Consider the following 21,201-nt stretch of genomic DNA (forward strand, 5'->3'; position numbering starts at 1 on the left):
CAATCTTTCTCTTTTCAGTAGTGGTACTTATACTTATTTTCATGCACCTAGCCAGTCCTTTACTGCTATTGATCTCTCAGTTTGCTCACCTTCACTATTCTCTCACTTTTCATGAAGGGTTGACAATAACCCTCGAGACAGTAATAATTTTCCTATAATTTTGAGAGAGACTGGCCATGGTTGATGCCACCCAACCTGCATGCCTTGATGGAAGCTGGATCAAGCAAACTGGCCTTCTTTCACTGCTCTCTTAGAACTTGATTGTGCCATTGTCTGTTAGCCATCAGTGGATGACTGTGTGGCAACAGTAACTAACTATATTGTACAAGCAGCTGCTCGATGTATACTTAAAACCTCGACATGTTTTCCACGATATCCTCATCCATGGTGGAATCCTGCCTGCCACATGGCACAGAAGGCTTAAAAACGTGCCTGGGATACTTTTGTATCCTACACTCTTGCACCTCATTGCTTTACAGTAGGTCCATGTACATGCTCGGTGGGTAAGACGTCAAAGCCAGAAGGACTCTTGGATTAAGTTCATAACCAGCATATTTTCTACACTCTTGTGCAAATTAACTGAAACAAGATAACATTGCTGTATCCACTGGTCAGCCCATTCCACCATGACTTATTAAGTCATCAGAGATAAGCAAACATTTGGGATTGGAAATACTGTCTGTTATTTGCTGAACATCTTTTGAACCATCCTTCCATTCTTATTTATATAGATGGTTCGAAATCAGGTGACTCTATGGGCTCTGGCATGGTTTGTTGTGGTTTGGTGGTTGTGCACAGTATCCCCTCTACAGCTTCTATGTTCACTGCTGAACTGTATGCCATTTCTTATGTCTTGGATTACATAGAAGCTAAGAAGTATTCAAATTACACTATTTATACTGACTCGATTAGCTCTCTACTGGCCCTGGAATTGCTTATATTAGTTCACATCCTGTTATAGCCAATATTCAAAACTGACTGGCCCATTTCTCTTTAACATCTACTTCTATCCAGTTTTTCTGGATACCAGGACACGTTGGTATTTGTGGGAACCTGCTCATCAACACTGCAGCTAAATCTATCTTCTCTGACCCTATCACTGCTGTGCCTGTTCCATACATGGACTATGGTCCTGTATTCAAGGCTTGGCTCCATGCCAGTTGGCAGTCGACTTGAAGTGAGCAATGTGAAAATAAGCTTTTCCAAATAATACCCTCCATATTGGACTTAGGCTGTCTTGCTTTCATAATATTGGAAAGAGAAAGTTGTTCTCACTAGACTACACATTGTTCACAGTTTTTAACTTATCGTTTTCTTTTATCTGGGACTGATGCATCAATGTGTTATCTGTGTAACACTCAGGCCACAATAAGCCATGTTTTACTGTCTTGCCATCGTTATGACTCTCAGAGATGCAATCATTTTAAACGTGTTTTGTCCCAGGGTCTATCCATAATGTTAGACAGTGTTATTATTGATGGTGACATTGCCCACCTTAGAAATGTTTTTATTTTATTAAAACCATTAATTATTTTAATGCTATTTAAGTTTTTTAAGTTATACATGAGACTTATTTTAATGTGATTCCCTTTTAAGAATTAATGTACATTTAGTTTGATTTCAAATTAGAAAATGACCATAACGTGAAATAACATGAAACCAGGACTGCAAAGGCCAACTTCAGGTGATTAATGCTGCAGTTTGAACTACCTGTTGGTCATCCTGGCAAGTTATAATAATTAAAAGTTTGCTACAAGTCTTTTTAAATTTGTATTAGTTTTCTTTCTGAAAATGGCCATAACATCAAATAACTGGAAAGGCCAACTTCAGGTGACTAATGCTGATTTTTGAATTTACATGTTAGTCATCTTGGCGAGTTATGATCATGACAGTTATGCTGCAGAAAGTCCTTCACAACTTGTATTATTATGTTTTTATCTTACTGCTGTATACTAGATATAAAAATTGGATTTAATGCCATTTATGTTTTTAATTCAAAAGTTAAACTTTTTTTTGTTTTACCTTAATTTCCTTTTATGAATTGTCATAATTTTACTTTAATTTTAACTTTTTACTGGATGTTTGGTGCAGATAGCCTGGTTGCTTTGTGCCATAAAACTCCAAACCAACCCACCAACCAATCAGCCATAATTAATATTTGTGTTTTACAATGCAACATGCATCAATGAACATTCAGACCAACACAGATTAAATGCAATATGTGACAGCAAAACATATTAGCTGTTCCAGTAACTGAATTATCACAGTGTTGTACTGCAGCTCATGAGTTAGTCCACTCACTTCAGTCAGTATCACAGAAAAAATAAATTTGTAACAAAATTTGTACTCTTACTGTAAGATTTAATACAACTTCCCCAGATATCAGTGCAACTTCATCTATACATGTTGTAAATAATTCTATCCAAGGGTACAGGTGAAGGTAATAACTGACAGAGCAAGAGATATAATAAAGGAGATAACAATGATGCCGTTTTCTTTGTCCATTTATGGGCTTATGATCTAGAAAAAGGTAGATAAGATGAGCTAATCAATAAGTACAAGAGATTGATAAAGGCATTTAAAAAAAAATAGGGCCATACCATAATTATGTCAAGAATGCTGCAGAAAATTAATTTTAGGGATGAAATTATAAATAGGTTATGAGGGATAAATGATTGGCTCAGGGTAATATGTAAGGATAAGCAGACTGGCTGGTTGGACTTCTGGGATCAGTTTAATGGGAGAAGGGGGCTTTTCAATGAAGTACATCAGCTCTTCTCACGTAAATAGCTGTAATTGTTTAGTGCTGCTCTCTGTGTGCAAAAATGTTTTTCACATGCCACAAGTCTTGAGCATACTCCACAATCAGAATGGTTCATCAGTATCTCACATGCAAATTATCATGTGACAACCCTTCACCAGAAGGAGTACAATACACCCTCCTGATGCATGCGATTACCCTCTATTTGATTCTATCGAACTATCATTTCACCTTTTTCAGTGCTGTGGTCAAGATGTTTTTTTGGTTGTGCTCTTTTCCCATTTTATTTTTGTTTTGTGATATTTCATACAAAGTGGAGGTCATTTTTTTCCTACTTCCCACTTGACCAAGTTTAAGTGATAATTTACTTTCTGGCTCTTTAAAGTTTTTTGGTTTTCATGGATGCTTTTGTTTATACTTTGAAAATATTATTGTTAATTTCCAGCACAGTTACTAAGGCTTCAGGTGGAAATACTTGGCTGAATAATTGTCAGCTTCAATACATTGGAAGCTTGATCATTAATGATATGAGTTGACTTTAATCAGGCTTCAAGTTTGAGGGCTCACACATTTGGAATACAATCTGCTAACTTTGTACAGATAAGCTGTTATACTGTTGTAGCTTTTCAGATAATTTTGTTATTAAAATTATGTGTAGTTCTTTGGTTTCATTAACGTATGTTTAATTAAGCTTGAACCTATTTCTTATAAGTTTAGGGTTTTTAATTAACATTTTATGATATCCTTTGTACTACAATGGTAGATTAAGCTTAACATCTATCTTTGTTTTCTTAGGCTTGCTTATCATTCCTGTTACTGATAAATCATAAAATAGGTTAAATGTTGTTTTTTTCAACAGATACTAGCTAATTTTCTTGTTTTCAAAATATACTTTTAGAATATTATGACATTTTCTTTTTTGTAATTACTTGTATTTTATTCTTAATTTCATCTGTGAGGACCTTTAGGTCTAAGATCTACCCAACATTCTCTCAGCATTGCTTGCTTTCCTCAAACTGCCATACTCATTCAGTAAGACATCAATTTGATAATTCTCTTCCACATGATTATGACTTGGCCTTCCCTGAACTATACTGTGGAGTCTGCTTGGCTTACCTTAGCCCTCTCTATACACATTTTTTTCCCCTCCTTTTCCAGACTTTTTACTTCATGCTTGTCCTTTTTGTTGCTCTTTTGATGGATTAGCTGGTGTGCCCTTGCCTTTTATGGGCTTTGGTTCATTTTACCTTAGCTTACGATCAGGCTGATTGGTTTTTGTGTTCTTGTTTCTCTGTGTCTCAATTCTGTGTTGCTTTGTATGGGGCACAAAATCCATTAATTTTATCCTATTCTTTCTGGACAAGGTTTCCAGCCTTTAATTTGCCCTCTGGCCTCTCCTATTGGAATTAACCATCATACACTTCTTTACTTTAGCGTTTCTCCTATTTCTTAAGGATTTTCATGGGATTCTCCCTTCTCTTTAACTTCAAGTTGGGACAGTTTCATTCTTCAGTTTTTTTCTCTGCACATGTGGATGTTTTACTTTTGGGATCTCCTTGGGTGGACAGTCTTGTACAAAGTTCATTTCCATTCACTTCTAATTGGGACTTATGGACAGCTCATTTGTCTTCACCATTTCCATTTTTGGGGTATCTTACTCCTGTGACTTCAGTATCACATTTGGTATCCATGTTGCTACATTTGATTTTTATCTTTTCTGGTTGCTCATTTGTCTTTTCCCCTCCATTACATTCTTTATTCATATTGCATGTATGGCAGCATCCTGTCATACCTGTCCTACAATTCAGAGTTCCTTCATTAGTTGTATTTCTGTGATCAATCTCTTCTGACTTCATCAGTTTTTGGTTCTTTTCCTCTTCCATCACACTCTGGTGGCCTCTCATACTGAAGATGCCCAGGGTTGAAGTTTTATATTCTTTGCCCACATTCCTATTTTTTATCACTTGTAGTGCTGCTTTAGGTTTCTTCAACATGGAGTTGAACACCAGTTTTATGCCTGTTTATACCTCTTAGGACCTTTTTATACCTTTATTTCTCATCCTATTTGTCATCTTTCTTCTTCTCTACATAACTTTGTTCATCGTTACCATTCTGTGTTGGATTTTTCTGATTGCTTCTTTAAAGCTAATACAGTCCTGGTTCTCTTGGCTGTGTCAACTTTAGCTGTTCTCTTTGTTCTTGATCAAGTTTTCCTGTACATCACTTGACTGCTCTTGTGGAATATTCTATCTTTTCTTCAATTTTGTTTTCTTTCATCTCTCACCTTTATTTCCTGATGGATCTGAATGGCCTTCTATGTCCCATACATGCTTTGTGTTGCTTCATTGCCTTAAATGCTTGTTTTTGTTGGTTCTTTTTTCTTCTGTTTTATTCCCTGGCACTACTCCACTGTCTACAACTTTTTTCTTCCTCTCTTACCTTTTTTATTCAATTGTTTTTTCTTATTTGTATCTTTTTCCCCATAATCAATTCTCAGTGTCCTCACTCTGTCAAGTACCTTTCCTTTTACCTGCATTTCACCTTCATCATACATTGGAGATACTTGTTCTGTTGAGTACTGGGACTACATCTTGTATGTGTATTTCTCATTATCTGCTTCAGATAGCTGTGACTGGGTATGTTATCCTTTTGTATATACCTCTTATTATTCAGGGTCATTTCCCTTTTTTTCTTAATTAATCCCACTTTGTGGTGAGTGGTATCTGTCTAGGTATATTCTACAACAGTCAAATCTCCACTGTAAGGCCAGTATAACTAAAGAATTATAGTTTTCATGGTCATTAAATGCTCACTGTTTTTAACTGTACTAATCCATGGACTTCAGGAGTGAAGCAGAAGGGAAATATCTGCTTGTTCCTTCTACTTCTTATATTGAATAAATCAGGACTGACTTGCTTTTTAAAATATGGTTTTCATGTTATACTGATGCACATTCTTCAATGTTGATGTTCTTGTGGATTTTACTCAGCACTTTCTTTCCCATTTTTGTCTTCTAGTGGAGTATGGGAGCTCTTATTCTTCAGTTCCAATCTGTTGGAGTGATGGAACATGGGGGTATCCTCCTGAATGTGATAGTGATATACAATTCAAATGATAATGAAACCATTCAGTTAATAGTAGGACAGTAGTTCTGCTGGTGAGATAGTGCAATTTCATCTTATCTAATGCTCCACCTCTGAATGGAAACTACCTGAGGAGATGTTGCTTTTGACTGGAATGCCTCTCATCTTAGCCCTACATGAATGTTGGTTCCCTGTGGCTGGATTTTGGATTCAGTCTGGATCAGTCAACATACATTCTCACATATGTATTATAGGTTTGTCTGTTCCCTTACACAATTGGACTCAGTTTCACTGCAACCATGTTGGTTGTGGATCATGGTGGATGGTCCTGCAAGTTACTACAATTCTTCTTTTTGCATTATTCCTTAAAGATTTTCATGTATTAAGTATGCTACTACACCTGGTAGTTTTTGTCTGATTGGTTTGAGAGAGGTGTTTCACAATAAAGAAATATCTATTATTCTGATCATTCATATGTGAGATTCCAGATCTGTTGAACATTTTATCAATTTGCTATCCTGTGTCATTATCACAGGTTTTTTTGCATATTATATTTCCCTCTGGTCTGTCAAACTTGGGGTGAAGATAGTATGATTCTCTTTCCTACCCATACCAGATATCTGGGTTTTGGATTATAATTGACTTACCATTGGTATCCTCATCCTGCCCCTGCATTGATGTCAATTACCCGTGGCTAGGTTTTGGATGCAGTTTACTTGCTGTGTGTGATCTGTCATGCTTTAGCTACTTCACACCTTAGGGCACATTCTTTTTATTCACACCCACATTACTGTCACCTATGAGATTGAAATTTATATATCAAGTGGTTCAGATTCCTATTCAACCTTTGTTTTTTCCCTATTTCTGCCCATGCATGTTTCACCTCTTCTACATTGGTGTACAGTATACCTGATCCAGAAGTGGTGCTCTCTCCCATGTATGATCCTCTTCTGTGAGGATCCCACTTTTTTGGGTGTTGTTTGGATGTTTTTTTGCTCTCATTTCCATTTATGTATTATGGGATTGAGATTCATGTGTTGCGTGATCATAGTTATTACCAATTTTAATTTCAATGCTATAGATTGGGAAATTCTAGAGTCAAACCATGAAATAGAGAGAGAAAGGCATATAGAAACTGTTCAAAATGGATTTCTTCACTGGTTGGTCAAGGAACCTACTAAAAATAATCCAATTTTAGATTTATTGTTAACTTCTAATATACAAATGGTTGAGAGAGTGAAAACTAGATAATACTTAGGTATAAGTTATCATTGCTGTTTTTGGTTTGATATTTTGCTGCATATGGAAATTGAGAATAATGATATTTTAATTCCAAATTTCAATAATGCAAATTTTGAAGGTATGCAACAAGAATTATCTGTTGTGAATTTGACAGTTGAGTTATGTGGATATACTCATCAAATGTGGAAAACTTGAAGAAAAAGATGGTTGCAAATGAAAATTCAAGTTGGCTTATGAAAGTTATACGAGGTAAAATTAAAGCACCACAAACATACGAAATTCAAATTGTCTTGTATGTCTAGAGATTTAGAACACCATAAAAGATAAGTTGGTCGAATAGGAATTAGAACATGAAAAAAATGAATGAAAAAATTTAATTGAAAATGTAAAGATTAGCAGTAAGTGTTTATTTAGTTACATTAACTCCTTTGAAACAAGTATCCCTTTAAAACCCTCTTCTGCAGAGGTTAAACAAAATATTGGGATATAGGCAGGACATTTGAGGGGTGATAAAGAAAAGCTTGTATTTGATGATTGTTATGAGGTAGCTGGATTATTAAATCTGCTTTTGTTCATTTTGTAGTGATGAAGATTTAATCAGTATTCTTCATCATGAACAATTGATTTATGGAAACAAGATCACACTAATTTTGAGCTGGTTGAGAAAAAAATGGGAAATTTAAAGGATAATAAGATAATATTTCTCCAAAGAATTTGAAAGAAGTTAAAGATTGGATATGTGAGCCACTTGCTACTTTTTTGTAAGTTCATAAATAGTGAGCAATGGAAGAGGATTCAAGTTGGTTAACGTAACTCCTCTTTTTAATGGAAATGATCAGAAGTTGTCCCAGTAATTATAGGCCTATTTGTCTTACATCATTTGTAAGAAAAGTTTTGGAAAGTTTGATAAAAAAATGCTTTGCAAAGTCATTTAACAAACTTTATATCATATCTAGGAACCACCCCAAATATTCATGAGCCAAGTGTATCTAATCTAATTTTACTACTGTTTGTGCTGGGAAATGGATGCTAAACTAGTGTCTTAATTGTCTGGGTCTCTATTATCCACAGTTTTTCTTTTCCCCATATTTTTTCTGAATAATTGTGCCATTACAATTGTAGATAATAATTTACATGTTTTAGAAAAAGTGTTGCTCAAATTAATCTTGTTTGCAAAATTTCAGGTGTTGCATGGAGTTTTTGCATGCAGGATTTGGTGTGCATTCAAATTGTAAGAAAGCACAGTTCAACCCTAACCTTGCTGCCTCTTTTATTTTTAATTCTAAATTAATTGCTGGATTAACTAGCAAGATGCATTAGTGCCTCAATTATCCAATGTATGTGTTATCTGTGAGTTTTTGATTTTCCACAGATAAGTGGATAATCAAGGTACTAGTGTATATTTATTTTTACAGCAATGAATGCATGCTAATGATCACATGGTGTCAATGACCACTTGATAATATTGCCTGAACTAATTGTCCTTCAAGCAGTTGGATGAAAGAAAGCAAAATGTTTTCAGTATCACCAATGGGGTACATCAGGGTTCTGTGTTAAGACTTTTGCTCTTTTTGATTTAACATGAATGACATGGATGAAGAAATTGTCAATAAAGTACTTAAATTTGATAAGTATATTAAGGTTTTGAGTGTTGCTGGTTGTGAGGAAAATGTTTCTGCTGTGCAAATAGATTTAGATCATTTACTGAGTTGGTTGAATAAATGGCAGAGGGTTTTACTTATAAAAAAAATACAAGATGATGCATGTGGATTATTATAATTTGAATTATAAGTATAATTTGGATGGAAATAGTCTTAACAAGGTTACGAGAGAAAGGGATCTTGGTGTAGTGTTTGATCAGTCTCTTAACCCATAACAACACACTAAACTTGTAATTTCCTCATGTAAGCCACTCATTAGGCTGCATTTGAAGAATTGTGTTTAGTCTTAGGTTCCTTACTTTAGGAAGGACATTGAATTGTGGGAAAGGATTCAGGGGAGGGTTACTAGAATGGTATGTAGGGTGAAGGAGTTGTCATGGGAGGAGCATTTATTATTTGTCACATTGTTTTCTCTTTAAAAAAAAAAGAGAGAGGTGGGGGGTCTAATTGAGGTTTTTAAGATTGTAAAGGGAATTGATAGTCTGATGTATCATCTTTTCTTATATTTAACTGTAGGACTAGAGAGCACAAGTATAAATTTTGCAGTGTAGGTGTTGTCTATAGCTAAGAAAGTTTTGTTTTTCAAACAGGGTAGTTGGTCTTTAGAACAGGTTGCTTTTGGATGTTGTGAAGGCACTAAATTGAAGTGTAAGAGAATGCTTAAGAACTATTATATATGAATGATAAGGACTGGCTTTGAGTTTTTTATATTTTTATTTAATAGTTTTAACTTAGTTTAGAGGATGGAACAGCTTAGGTAGACCGAAGGTCCCTCATTTTCCCTAAATGTTATGTTATGTAAAAGTCCTGAATCTTCAGGTCTTACAATACTGAGTAAACATGTACTTAAATGGTGTATAACAGGAGCAATGTGTAGTAATTTCTCACAAGATCAATCTACTAATGTTTACCTAAAAATTTTAAATAGGTGCTTGAAAAGCAAGGATCTCAAAGGTCTTTTTAGCATTTCAGTGCATTGGAAATCTTATTGATGCCTTTTAGTATTTCCAGTTGTGAATGTTACTGGTAGTATTAGTTTTCCTAAATGTGTATTTAGTTAATATATTGTCATCTCTTTCCATTGATTTTCTGCCACTAATCAAGAAGATAGTGGGGATTGACCGCTTCCAGAAACACATCTTGTTATCAGAAATATCTGAAGCTCAGAAAGTGTGTTTGAGACTGAAACATTTTTTTATATTTCTCATGGTACCCTTTTGTATCCCATTTGAACCTTGGGCCATCTGGTCCCTGTATCATCTTTCTCGAACAACATTATTATCTCCTTGTTTATGGGAGCCTTCACTTTGACACTAATATTGGATGCTTTCTGCATTATTTATCAAAGGAACAGGTTAACTAAACCTGCTTTTTTCTTCTCAAAATATGGGTTACCCATGAGGATGGTTGGATGTTTTCTTCACTTACCCACCATTTTTACTCTTTTTGAATCACCATTCCAACCCCATTCATTTCCTTTGATCTGTTAGGGCAGTTCTTTGTTGTCTTCCTTGTACTGCTACGTTTCAAGTCTGAGTGGACACATCTTAAAAAGAAGTGGGGTTTGGGTTTTTATCTCCTACATTAACAGTTGAACTGTTTTTAATGATTATACCAACCATATAGGTTTTGAGTTCTGCTTTGGATACTGGTCTGGGAAAACACAAGTATTTCTCATATATTGTATGACTTAACTTCCATAGTCACACTACACATACCTGCATTGTTGACTGGTCTGAAAAATACAGGCTTGTAAAGCAGTCATTCCATTTCACACTCCTGTACAACACTTTGTCACCATTCAAAAGGCTCATTTAACAATATCTTATGGTATACCAACATTTTTGAGTGAAGAGCACTTACTAAATGAGATAATTGTGGTCTCCCACCAGGTGATGCCACTTCACCTGGAGTGGGCATCATGCTTCGTAATCTAACCCTTTCTGTACCTGTATTAAAACAAAAAGCTCATCTTTTTCATTTGTGTACTTATATCAGCCACTCCACCACTATCTTGGTATGGGTTGCTAGTTTGCAATTCTGTAAAGAAGTGTATAGCATTTCTGAAATTAACGTTTTTTTTACCTGAAAATGAGAAACTGTTTCAGGTAGATATTAACCTCCATTGAATCACCCACTTCTACTGTATCTCTTTTTTTCCTTAGGAATGAAATTTTCATAAAACACAGTGTGCTAAAGGAGATTATTCAGTGTGAAGGATATGTTGTGCTTCTATTGATAAGAGACTACAGTCTAATGCTAAATGCATCATATACTTGTGTAGTGCATGTTAATACATGTGGAGGTGGGTGTTTTGTATGATTCTTGGACTTATGTTTAAATCTTTTGGCAATGGCTTTCAGATCCGTGGAGACATTATTATCTATCTTAGATACATTTTCAGGTAGCTCAACTTTTTAAACATTTACTTTATTCAAGTAACCCCATAACCTTTATTTTGAGATGTTGGACCTTTATTTTGAAAAATCTTTGTGTATTGTAACACACGAGATTCAAATTTTGGCAGAAGGACACACAAATGTCTATGCTGCACATGTTGATATAAATCTTTGTAGTTTGGCAGACTTGTATGTTTTAGTTTTAATATCAATCAATGCTTTTAAAGACTTCAAATGAACTATTTTTGACTAAGTTATTTTAAGCTGTTTGTGGACATGACTACCTCATTACCTAAACTGTCCAATAATTGAAAGTAAAAACATGTTTTATATATAGGTGTTTGGAGAGCAACCTGAGAGAAGCAAGTCCCAAAATATTTAAATTGAAGACAACTCCAGAGAACAACTCAGACTAAGTACTGGAAGTTTTCCATGATTTCTCCAAAAATTGCCATATGTAGGTAAGTGACATCAAAATTTATATTTGTGATGAATAATGAAAACTGAGATCTTACAGTAAACATTTATATATAAGGAAACCATAAATAGGCACATGTCTTGTGTATGAAATGTAACAAAACATTGATAAAAATGATTACTGTTTCTATGTGTTTCAACCAATGTTATTACATTTTTTATTCTTTGGTTTAGAAACCTTTCAGAATAATTGATTAAAGAAATGTGAGGTCTTTTTCATTCATAGAAAATGTTTAAGAAACTGTTTAGAAATTTGGCTTTTGATTACTAATTTGTGGAAAAGTTTTATAGTATCTTTATAATGCCTTCTAAATAAGACTAAATCTGTATCTTATGTGTAATTTATTTCTATTTTATCCACTTTTTAAGGTAAAGACATCCTGGTTGATATTTTATTTGTTGACTTTTTGAAAGTATTGTGTGATGTTACACAGGAATTTTATGTGGTGAGTTGAATGTACAGGAATATGAGCATTGGATAGAAAACTTCTTCAGTGGAAACATAAATTTTGTTAAGAAATAATGATACTAGTTTGTCTTCTCATGGGTCTGTTTTAATACATTTTCTATGCACTTGAAACTGTAATTTTTTTACAGTAATATTAGTAAATTTGCTGATAATATTAAATTACTGGGAAGAACTTGTTCTGTTGTCTTTTTTAAAAGACCTTGACATGTTTAGTGTGTAAGTCATGATGTGTAATATGTGTTTTAATATTGGTAAGTGTAAAGTTATGCATTAAGAGTAAGGAAATTTTGAGAAATTTCCTTGTGTGGAAGATTATTGTTATCATAGAAGAATAAAAGGACTTTGGTGTTAACTGCATAGCTGCACATGTAGATTGGTATCATGTTATTTTAAAGTAATGTGAAGATTATTGTAGTCTTGTACAATAGTTGTGAGGCCTATCATGGAGAAATTGTGAGAAGAGGCTTCATATTTTTAATCTGGTTTTCTCAAGAGTGCAAAATCACAAGGGAGAGAAATAGATACAAGAATTCAAAATTATTTGGAGTTTGGGTAATATTCTAAAGGGTATCAAAACACTGTAAATAAAGACTAAACACATAATTGCTTCTTGACAAATTCTTTTGGTCAGATTTATAAATTTGGGATGTAATTTATTTGGTACTGTTGTGGGCTTAGTTTTAGGTTCTTGTTGGATATGAAGTTGGATGTAGAAACTTATTTGCATCCTCAGTTGGTTAATGGTCTTCTGTCTCCTTCCTTTTTACATTCTCATATGTAATTCTATATAAATTAGTGTTACTAAGCAGTCATAAAATGCCCTATGAAAGGCTTTCTGTATTATAGGTTCAGTCAAATATATTTAAATAATTACATCTGCTAGTTTTCCATTAATGGAAGATTAAAAACAAGGTTTTTCTTTCTGATTATTACACATAGAGTTTTTAACCAGGTATTATGAGCTTCTTCAAAATTTTAAATGTATCAATATTTTATGAATTACTTTTCAGTTTTCAACAGGGGGCAGTCAGTGAATATGAACAATAAAAAGTAATTGAATCTGTGAGATAGGTTGTAAGGTAGGGCAGAGCCATTCACCACATAATGGCCTGCAGTTATAAGTATATAATATAGTTTTGCATCTGTAGTAGTACTAGTACTAGAATAAATTGTTAGAATTAAGAATTATTTGTCACTTCTAGCATGATAGTTTAAATGCCTTAAAGATATTGTATAGGGACTCTAAGAATAAAACATGTTTTTCTAAGAAGTTAGCTTTTAAAAAATGTGATTTTGCAGAGATTAGAGAAGTTCACAAGTTTTCTCTTTCCTTGCAGTGCCTTATCAGCATGAAATCAAAACTAGTAAGGATCTGTTTTAAAGTCACACCTTATTTCTGTATAATATGGTATTGCAGAGATTAAAAAAATGTGAAGCCACTTTTCAAAGAAAAGAAAGGTGCTACCTGATTAGGTCATTAAATCACAATTAACCCCTTACCTACCAGGGACCATTTTGTCTTATCGTGAGAGCAAAATCACATTTGTGAATTGAAAAAAAATATAGATAATTTGTCTTTTATTAAATTTAATTTTTTGTGTTTTTGTAAATAATAGTATATTATTAAATTATTTGTATTAAATTTTATTGTTCAATGAAATTTGAAAAGAAATTTGATAAAAAAGAATACCAAAATGTGTTTGAGACTGTAAATAAGCATACTCTAAGAAAAAAAGAAATATAACATTAAAAAAAAAAATTCCTTGCAGTTAGCACTGATTTTGCCATCTTTGATTGGTATCTGAATTTTTTTCTTTTCTAGTCTGTTTTCTTTATAAAACAGGATCTAGACATGTTAAACCTCAGTTGTAAAACTTTTTGTCAATTCTAGTCAGAAGTGTCACTTTCAGTACCATGTTATTTCAGTTGTTGTAGAGGGTGTTCGGAAAGTCACTGTGCACTTATGTATATGATTACAAAACTGCACAGTGACTTTCCAAAAACCCTGTATTTTACATTTGGCAAATCATAGAGTGAAAAGCAAAACATGTAATCAAACTTAGTTTTCTGTATTTTACAAAATTAATGTTGGTAGTGTTTATTATAGTAACTGCCATTTTATGTAGAAATCATATTTGTGGGCAATAGTACTTTTTATAAGCTCTAAATTTGCTTCTGGAAGAAATCATAAGATGTATGTGACTTTTATTTTCTGAATGGTAACTTAAATCATGTTGTATCATGTATATTAATCATTATATTGAAAAATTAACTTAAAATATATGTATCTGTTGGATAAACGTTGATTCATTAATATTATGGTTAAGACCTATCCAATGGCAAGTGCACAGTTCTTTCCTGAATGGCCCAGCATGGCCAAGCTCGTTGAGGTGTGGGACTCGTAATTTGTTTTTGTGACGTGGCTTTTTGACAAAGGTTTTGCATCTTCCACAATCACCTTATATGAAGCAGCTTTATTGACTACCTTTCAATACTTGAGAGAAAAAATTCTTTGAGTTCCCAGTACTCTCCAGCTTCCCCATGTTGTTTTGGTTTCTTTGTCTGAAACAACCATTTCAATAACCTAGCTGGTATATTGAGATGGTATTACACAGCTTTTCTAAACACCTGTTTGAGACCTTAGCTTTATGTGTCATATATCATCCTTTTCTGAAGGTTTATTTTTCATTGCTGTTTATCTACAAATGTTTATTGTAGAGGTTTGTACTGATTGTGTAGCACACGCTTTATCATCCTACCTACATTCTCAAGCTGGTTCTTCTTCCTTAAGACGCTGGTAATCAGGGAAGGGGATAAATCATTTTCACTGACTCAACTGATCACTATTTATTGCTTTTATGACTGATCAGATCTTAATCATTTATGTTCAGTGAGGGTCTTGAAGGTTTTATTGTTTGCATTAATGCCTTTAGAGATGCTAAACAACAACCATATTCATTGTGATCTTTCAGTTTCTCAGGATTTATAATGAGGTGGGTATGATGTTATCCACATCACTTATTTTGGGTTCTCTTTGAAGACAATTTTGTGAGGTATGTTTCCTCAGATTCATTACTTATCTATTTCTTTAGTGACCTGGTTGAATTGCTACTTGAGGACATTGTATGGGCTAGTATGTGGATCTCCTCTAATATTTTTTATCTCACATTATTTATATGATCTTGCATTATCTTCATCTGAGGATTTTTAACTAACTGCTGTAGTTTTCTCAACACATACTCTTGAATCATGTAGTGGATGAGTAGTTTTGTTGTTACTCATGACCTTTTAGACTCCCTTACCTCATTTTTGCAGGATTCCAATCTAAGGTGAGTGATATTTAGGTGGGTGTACTTTTATCAAATCAAATCTACATTAGCAACCATTAATTCAATATGAAATATCTAGATTGCAACAGGCTCTGAAGAAATGAGGTTTTGTATGAGACCACCTAAGAGTCTAACCAGATGGTATTACTGTAGTATGCTGGACTGCTACTCATAAGTAAAGCATAAGGGCATCTGCCCATTCTTATCAATCATTGGGTCAGTTTGCTTTTAAAAATTTAGGGAACTTGTTTCTTAGGGCTTCCCAATGTGTATTACCTCCTAGAACCTTCTACTGATGGACAGAGGTTCTTCTTCCAGAGTGTTTGAATGAATCCTTCTACTCTAAGAGAAGAGGGTGAAGTTAGAGGCCCTCTTACTAAGTTCCCTGGATGTTTTTATAGATGTCAATAGAAGAAGCATCAACCTAAAAGGGAACCTACTTGTAATACTGGTTGAGATTTGATGCTTGGCTGTCCAGTTGGGTGGAACATGGCTCTTCTTTCTTGATCATTATTTGGTTCAATGCATTGTTCATGGAAGAGGGTCCATTGTCTCCTCATAATTCTAAACATGATCTTATCTCAGTCCTTGGTTGAGCACAGTTTGTTCCATATCCTACCCATAATTCCAGAGATAAGAAGAATTTGTCTTGCCCACACAGTTGGAGAGTGAAGATGAGTTTCATAATTTTAGACTGGATGACTTCTCTTTCCTAAGGTTGAGTATGACATACAGGATCCTGTCATTCTGAGTTTGATGTGTTGAAAAACTTACACTTTTTCAAGTTGAGAAGAAAGTTAATTCACTTTGGTTCTGCTTACCTTCTTGTGATTCTAGTGGCTTGAAATGTATTACTTTATGGCTACAGGTTGAGATCCACTGACATGGATTATGTAGTCTAATTGTTCCAGCCACCAACATGGAATATAAGGACCATAGCCCGACATTTACAACCCTGAGCAGTGAAACCTCAGCTGCCTTGTTGGGGCCTGGCCAATAGTGATAGTAAATCATGTGAAGTTCTATCCACATTACAGGAATTAAGTTCTAGGTGAAGAGCATAACTGTTATGGATATATTGTGGTTCTCTCACTAGAGTGTCAAGTTTCCATTGGCACATCTGTGATATGCACAGATGCTTTCTGTATGGTAAGTGCCATCAGTGGCCACTTCACCTTATCAATGTAGGATTCAAGTTGAAGGGAAGTTAATATGTTTGTGAATTTAACATGTATTCACAACAATAGTTACTTCACCTTCTCCCATCCTTCCTTCCCACCAATAGCCAATGTTAGAGACTGTGTAATAGTCAGTTTTGAAAAAGTGATGATATTATCTGAAAGAAGTGCTTATATACAGCACTAGAATAGAGGACACATCGGTGTAAGTAGAAAGAGGCTTGTGACAGATCTCACTGAGGTCAATTAAATGGGGAATAAAATACTGGAACAAGAGATAAAAATTCAAATGAATACTTAAATGGGCAAAAGTAGGAAACCATGGCAGTAGCTGTAATGTGATAGGAGGTGAGTATTATTTGAAAATTACAGAAATTGTTAATGTGCATTCTTAAATAAAATATATCAATGGAAAATTTTAACATTTTGAAATATACCAAGGATTCTGATAATCCTAAAACAATTTTGTGTGTTTCATTCTTTTAGGTTATGATAAAATCTTACATGTTTTTTATTTTGAAAAACTGTTTTTAAAATGAATCACTTAACCTGTGTTTACACAGGAGCTATTTCTCAAACATCTCGCCTAATTCATCTGTCTTTACTTTAACTGCAATACTACATATTGTGCAATCGTCATGTGACAACAGCCCTCCAAAAGTAGGAAGGTACATAATCCTCTTTGCACCATAGATACTTGTGAGGAGTTGCATTTTCAAAGTAACTTTTTATCCTCTGTTCTGTCTCTGTTGAACATTTATCAATAATTATGGAATTAACTCTCTTGTTTAACTTTCTATATGGGGTTGGTTCGTGTGATAGGCTTTGTAACCACAAGGTAATCATCATAATTTCTGTGCTATAATTTGTAATGTCTTTTGTGTAATTTTGCAGAATTTGTCAAGTTTTCAGTAAAGCATTGCAAAATGTTTCTACATAACAAAAATCTGAACATTTTAAAATGAAGTATTTGTTATAAAGATTTGTCCATAGATATATAATGTCAGTGTTGATTGCTTTGTGTGCAACAGGTTTTAACTATTTCAGCATGGACTTGATCCCTGGAACCAACCTCATAGTTGTTACAGTTTTAATGCTATTACTTTTAAAATAGTAAACCTCTTTTTACAAAATTTTGCAGATTATTAATAAACATTTTGTGTCCAAAATATCGGATTTTTAAAATTAATTCTTAAGGTTTATTGAGCAGTGTTTTTCTCGTGCTTTTTTTTGCATGTCCAACTTACAAAGTAATTTTTAAGATTAAAAATGCTTTTATGCATCAAAAAATTTTCAAATTTCCCTTCCACTTTGTCATAACATAATAACTATAAAATGTTTTTATGAAAAAAACTTTATATTTTATTATCTTCATGAATGTACAGGCTCTGTTGATTAGGCTGATCTCATAAACACAATAAAAAAATAGAAGGAAATATATATCAGTTGTGCCTTTTTTTGTTCTAGTATGACTACAGCTTATAACATGAAAATCATAAATGTTTAGACTAGCTTAAATCCAGTAACATTATACTATATATATATGTTTGTTATTTTTATTATATTAACCTTGTAGAAGTTACAATGATGCTGCATACGTGTACTCATGTTGCTGTATCCAGTAATATAAAATTAATCTTTAGTCTTTACAGACTGTTTTGCTGTGTTTTAGGGGACTAGTATTTTGTAAAATACAGTCAAATTTCAATTATTCATTATATATGCACATAGATTATTACTGTGTACAAACAAGTTCTTAAACATATTATTCTTAAAACATAAAACAGTAAATAAAGAGAAAAAGCAAACTATTATCTCTCCAAGTTATGACCTTTGTACTAAGTTGCTGCTTGTTGTAGCATACAAAGCCTTGGGAAATTTTGCACAGGGAAAAGGTGAAATAATATTTTTAGAATTTATATATGTGTTTGAAAAACCAAAAAAAATTGTAAATTGATATACTGATTCTACTTAATTTAATTATAATTTGTCAAAGTTAGTAACTAAACCTGTATTTGTCTAAATAAATAAGAAATTTTGAACAGGCTAAAGACTTGGCTTACCAGCATGAATGTTTGTTTCAAAAGAAAAAGGTGTCATTATATTTGGAAATGGCTCAGAAAATCACTAAGATGACATTCTGAGCTTTTGATTGGTTATTCAAATTATATAAAAATGTTTTACTTCTTCCTGATCCTGCCGAAGCTGTTCATGACTATGCAGATTTTGACTGCCTTTTTCTTCCTCCTAGTTATGCCATTCCTTCTTGCACCTCTCATGCAGAACCAGCTGTGCATTTCTCCTGATTTCTTACAATGCTGTTCCTTTCTTATTGTATAATGTCCCTTCTTTCCAGTATTTTGTGTTTTCCATTATGAACCCCTGAAATCAGAAATATTTTTTTCTCGTTTGTAAAGTTCTTAGTGCTGACTGTAGGGTGATGGAAACAATTTTCAGTGAATGTGACCAACAATATTGAACAATAATGAAATCAACAAGGTCATAAAAAAACAACAGTTTAAAGTGTTTTATACATTATTGGAGGATTGAGCAGAAAAAGTACAGTCCATGATCTGAATTCACACACATACACAAGTGGAGTGTGAAAAAATTGTTTTTGTACCAAAGTAGGTAATTTTAAGTTGTGTTATATTCCACTGGAAATACTACTCGCCCATATCCTGGTGGTCTAATTATGAAAAAAACAAACTGTAAATTTTTTTTTTTCCTTACTAACTGAGCATTTTGTTTCTCAGTTGCAAGCTGGTGCTACCATGTCTCGCCATTCAATGGCCAAGAATCAGTATTTCCTTGACTTTCCATCAGGCAAATTACAATTTTCCTGGTTCCCAGCAGTTAGAATCACTACTGATAATGTGGAGGCTGATCCTGATGATCCTGTTTCTTTATTTCAGATGCAGTTTTCTCATTTTCATCTTACCCTTATGATTCTCCTGTGGTATTTGTACACCAATCACCTTTCTAAAGCATGCCTTTGACCTTCCAAGAGATTTTCCAGGGACTAGCTTCTCCTTCCTTACCTCTACATCAGCAAGTTTTACTCTTTGGCTCTCTCTCTTCACATGTGGTTTCTTAATTGTTGGGATCTTTTAGGGAGGGATGCTCTATTGTTGCAGTTTTTCTGGTTGTTTTTTACTGTGCTCTCACCTTTGGAACTTGTGGATGTCTTTTTTTTTTTTTACTTCAATGGTTTGGTGTTGTGAATATTCCTGAAATTTAGGAACCATGTGGAATCAGTGAGTCAACATTTGACATTCTGATCCTCGTTTTTTTTTTTTAATTAAATGTTTATATTTGATTTTTAATTTTATCAACTATATCACTAATTCCAGTTAATCACATTAAGGTACAGTGCAATAAAATGTTAAAAATTAAGAATTGGTAAGATGTAGACAAGTTTTAACTGTTTGAAGAGGTATTCAGAAACTTGTTTTTTAATATGCATAATCTCACTTCTGTATCTTTAAACTTATTTATTTATTTTTTACAATTTTTTGTCTTATCATTCTTGCCACTATGTTAACTGGTTTTCGTGGAGCTTTATTATTACTATTATAGGGCAACTTCCGTGCATACTTTTTCAATAATTCTCACATGTGCAAATGATGCTGTCTTGTTTGGGCACTTTCATATTTCAAGCTAAAACAAGTTAAATTTGTAAAAAATCATTAAACCTTTCAAATATGTATTTTAAAACACAAAAAATTAAAATACGAATCTGAAATCTAAATGCAATTTAATTATTTAGCAAACTAATGTATGTAGGGCAAGAAACTTGCCAAGCACTACATACCCCTCAAGTGAATAGCAGACTTAGTTCCTTTTCCATACACTGGTATTGTTTATTCGGTTATTAAGTAAATAGCAGGAAATGCCCTCTTTCTATTGGTTATAAGGGTATAAGGACTCCATTCGGCTTCAAATTGTTGTTTAGAAACACGGCTTTGACTTTGCAAGAGGGCATGGCTGACCTTAAAATTATGAAAAACTTATAATGTTTAACATGGGGAAAAGTTTTCGAAAATTTACAGATGATAAATGGGTATTTGACTGTCTAAATGAACAGCCTATATTGGCTACCTGCAGTTTCTTGAAAAAGAGCTCTTAAAAGTTGAAATTTGTAACTGCAAATGAATTATATGATAACAAAATGCTGTAACTTTAACTGCTGTTGTAGATATTTCTTTTAGAAATAAAGGAATAAAATACAGATAATATAAACTTTAAATTATAATATACAGGATAATAATTTCATTAAAATATTTTTATATTAAATTGGTTTAATTAAGTTTTGAATGCAACTTTAACATGTATAGAAAGAGTTAATAAAGATTAAAAATGGCACCATTGCTATAAAGTTAATGTGGTTTTACATGCTCTAGTATGTACCTCATTTCAGTCATTTACTTTTTTCTTTGTATTTCTTTCTCTGTAGCCTTACTTCCTTATTGCCTGTGATTGCTGTAATATGAATTTATATGCCATCAATTCTTTTTGCACTTTCTTTCACCATTATTATTTGTTCCTCTTCCTAGACCTGCCTGTTCTTCCCAAGTTTGGCTGTTAAGATAGGTGATCTTC

The 21,201-nt window shown here is 33.4% G+C and overlaps 1 protein-coding gene across 13 annotated transcripts in view; it reads left to right on the forward strand.

The window, feature by feature from the left end:
- ssp3 (SCAPER domain-containing protein short spindle 3) overlaps positions 1–21,201 on the forward strand; it is a 168,446-nt gene that overhangs the window by 17,216 nt on the left and 130,029 nt on the right. For all 13 annotated transcript variants that reach the window (XR_013026326.1, XM_076494406.1, XM_076494403.1 and 10 more), the window contains one exon: positions 11,484–11,607. Coding sequence is in view for 7 of the 13 variants with exons in the window: in XM_076494406.1 (XP_076350521.1) it covers positions 11,579–11,607 (29 nt within the window). In the remaining 6 variants the exon portion in view is untranslated. The remainder of the gene's footprint in view (positions 1–11,483; positions 11,608–21,201) is intronic.

Source organism: Tachypleus tridentatus, chromosome 3 (assembly GCF_004210375.1).
Source record: "Tachypleus tridentatus isolate NWPU-2018 chromosome 3, ASM421037v1, whole genome shotgun sequence".
Lineage (NCBI taxonomy): Eukaryota > Metazoa > Arthropoda > Merostomata > Xiphosura > Limulidae > Tachypleus > Tachypleus tridentatus.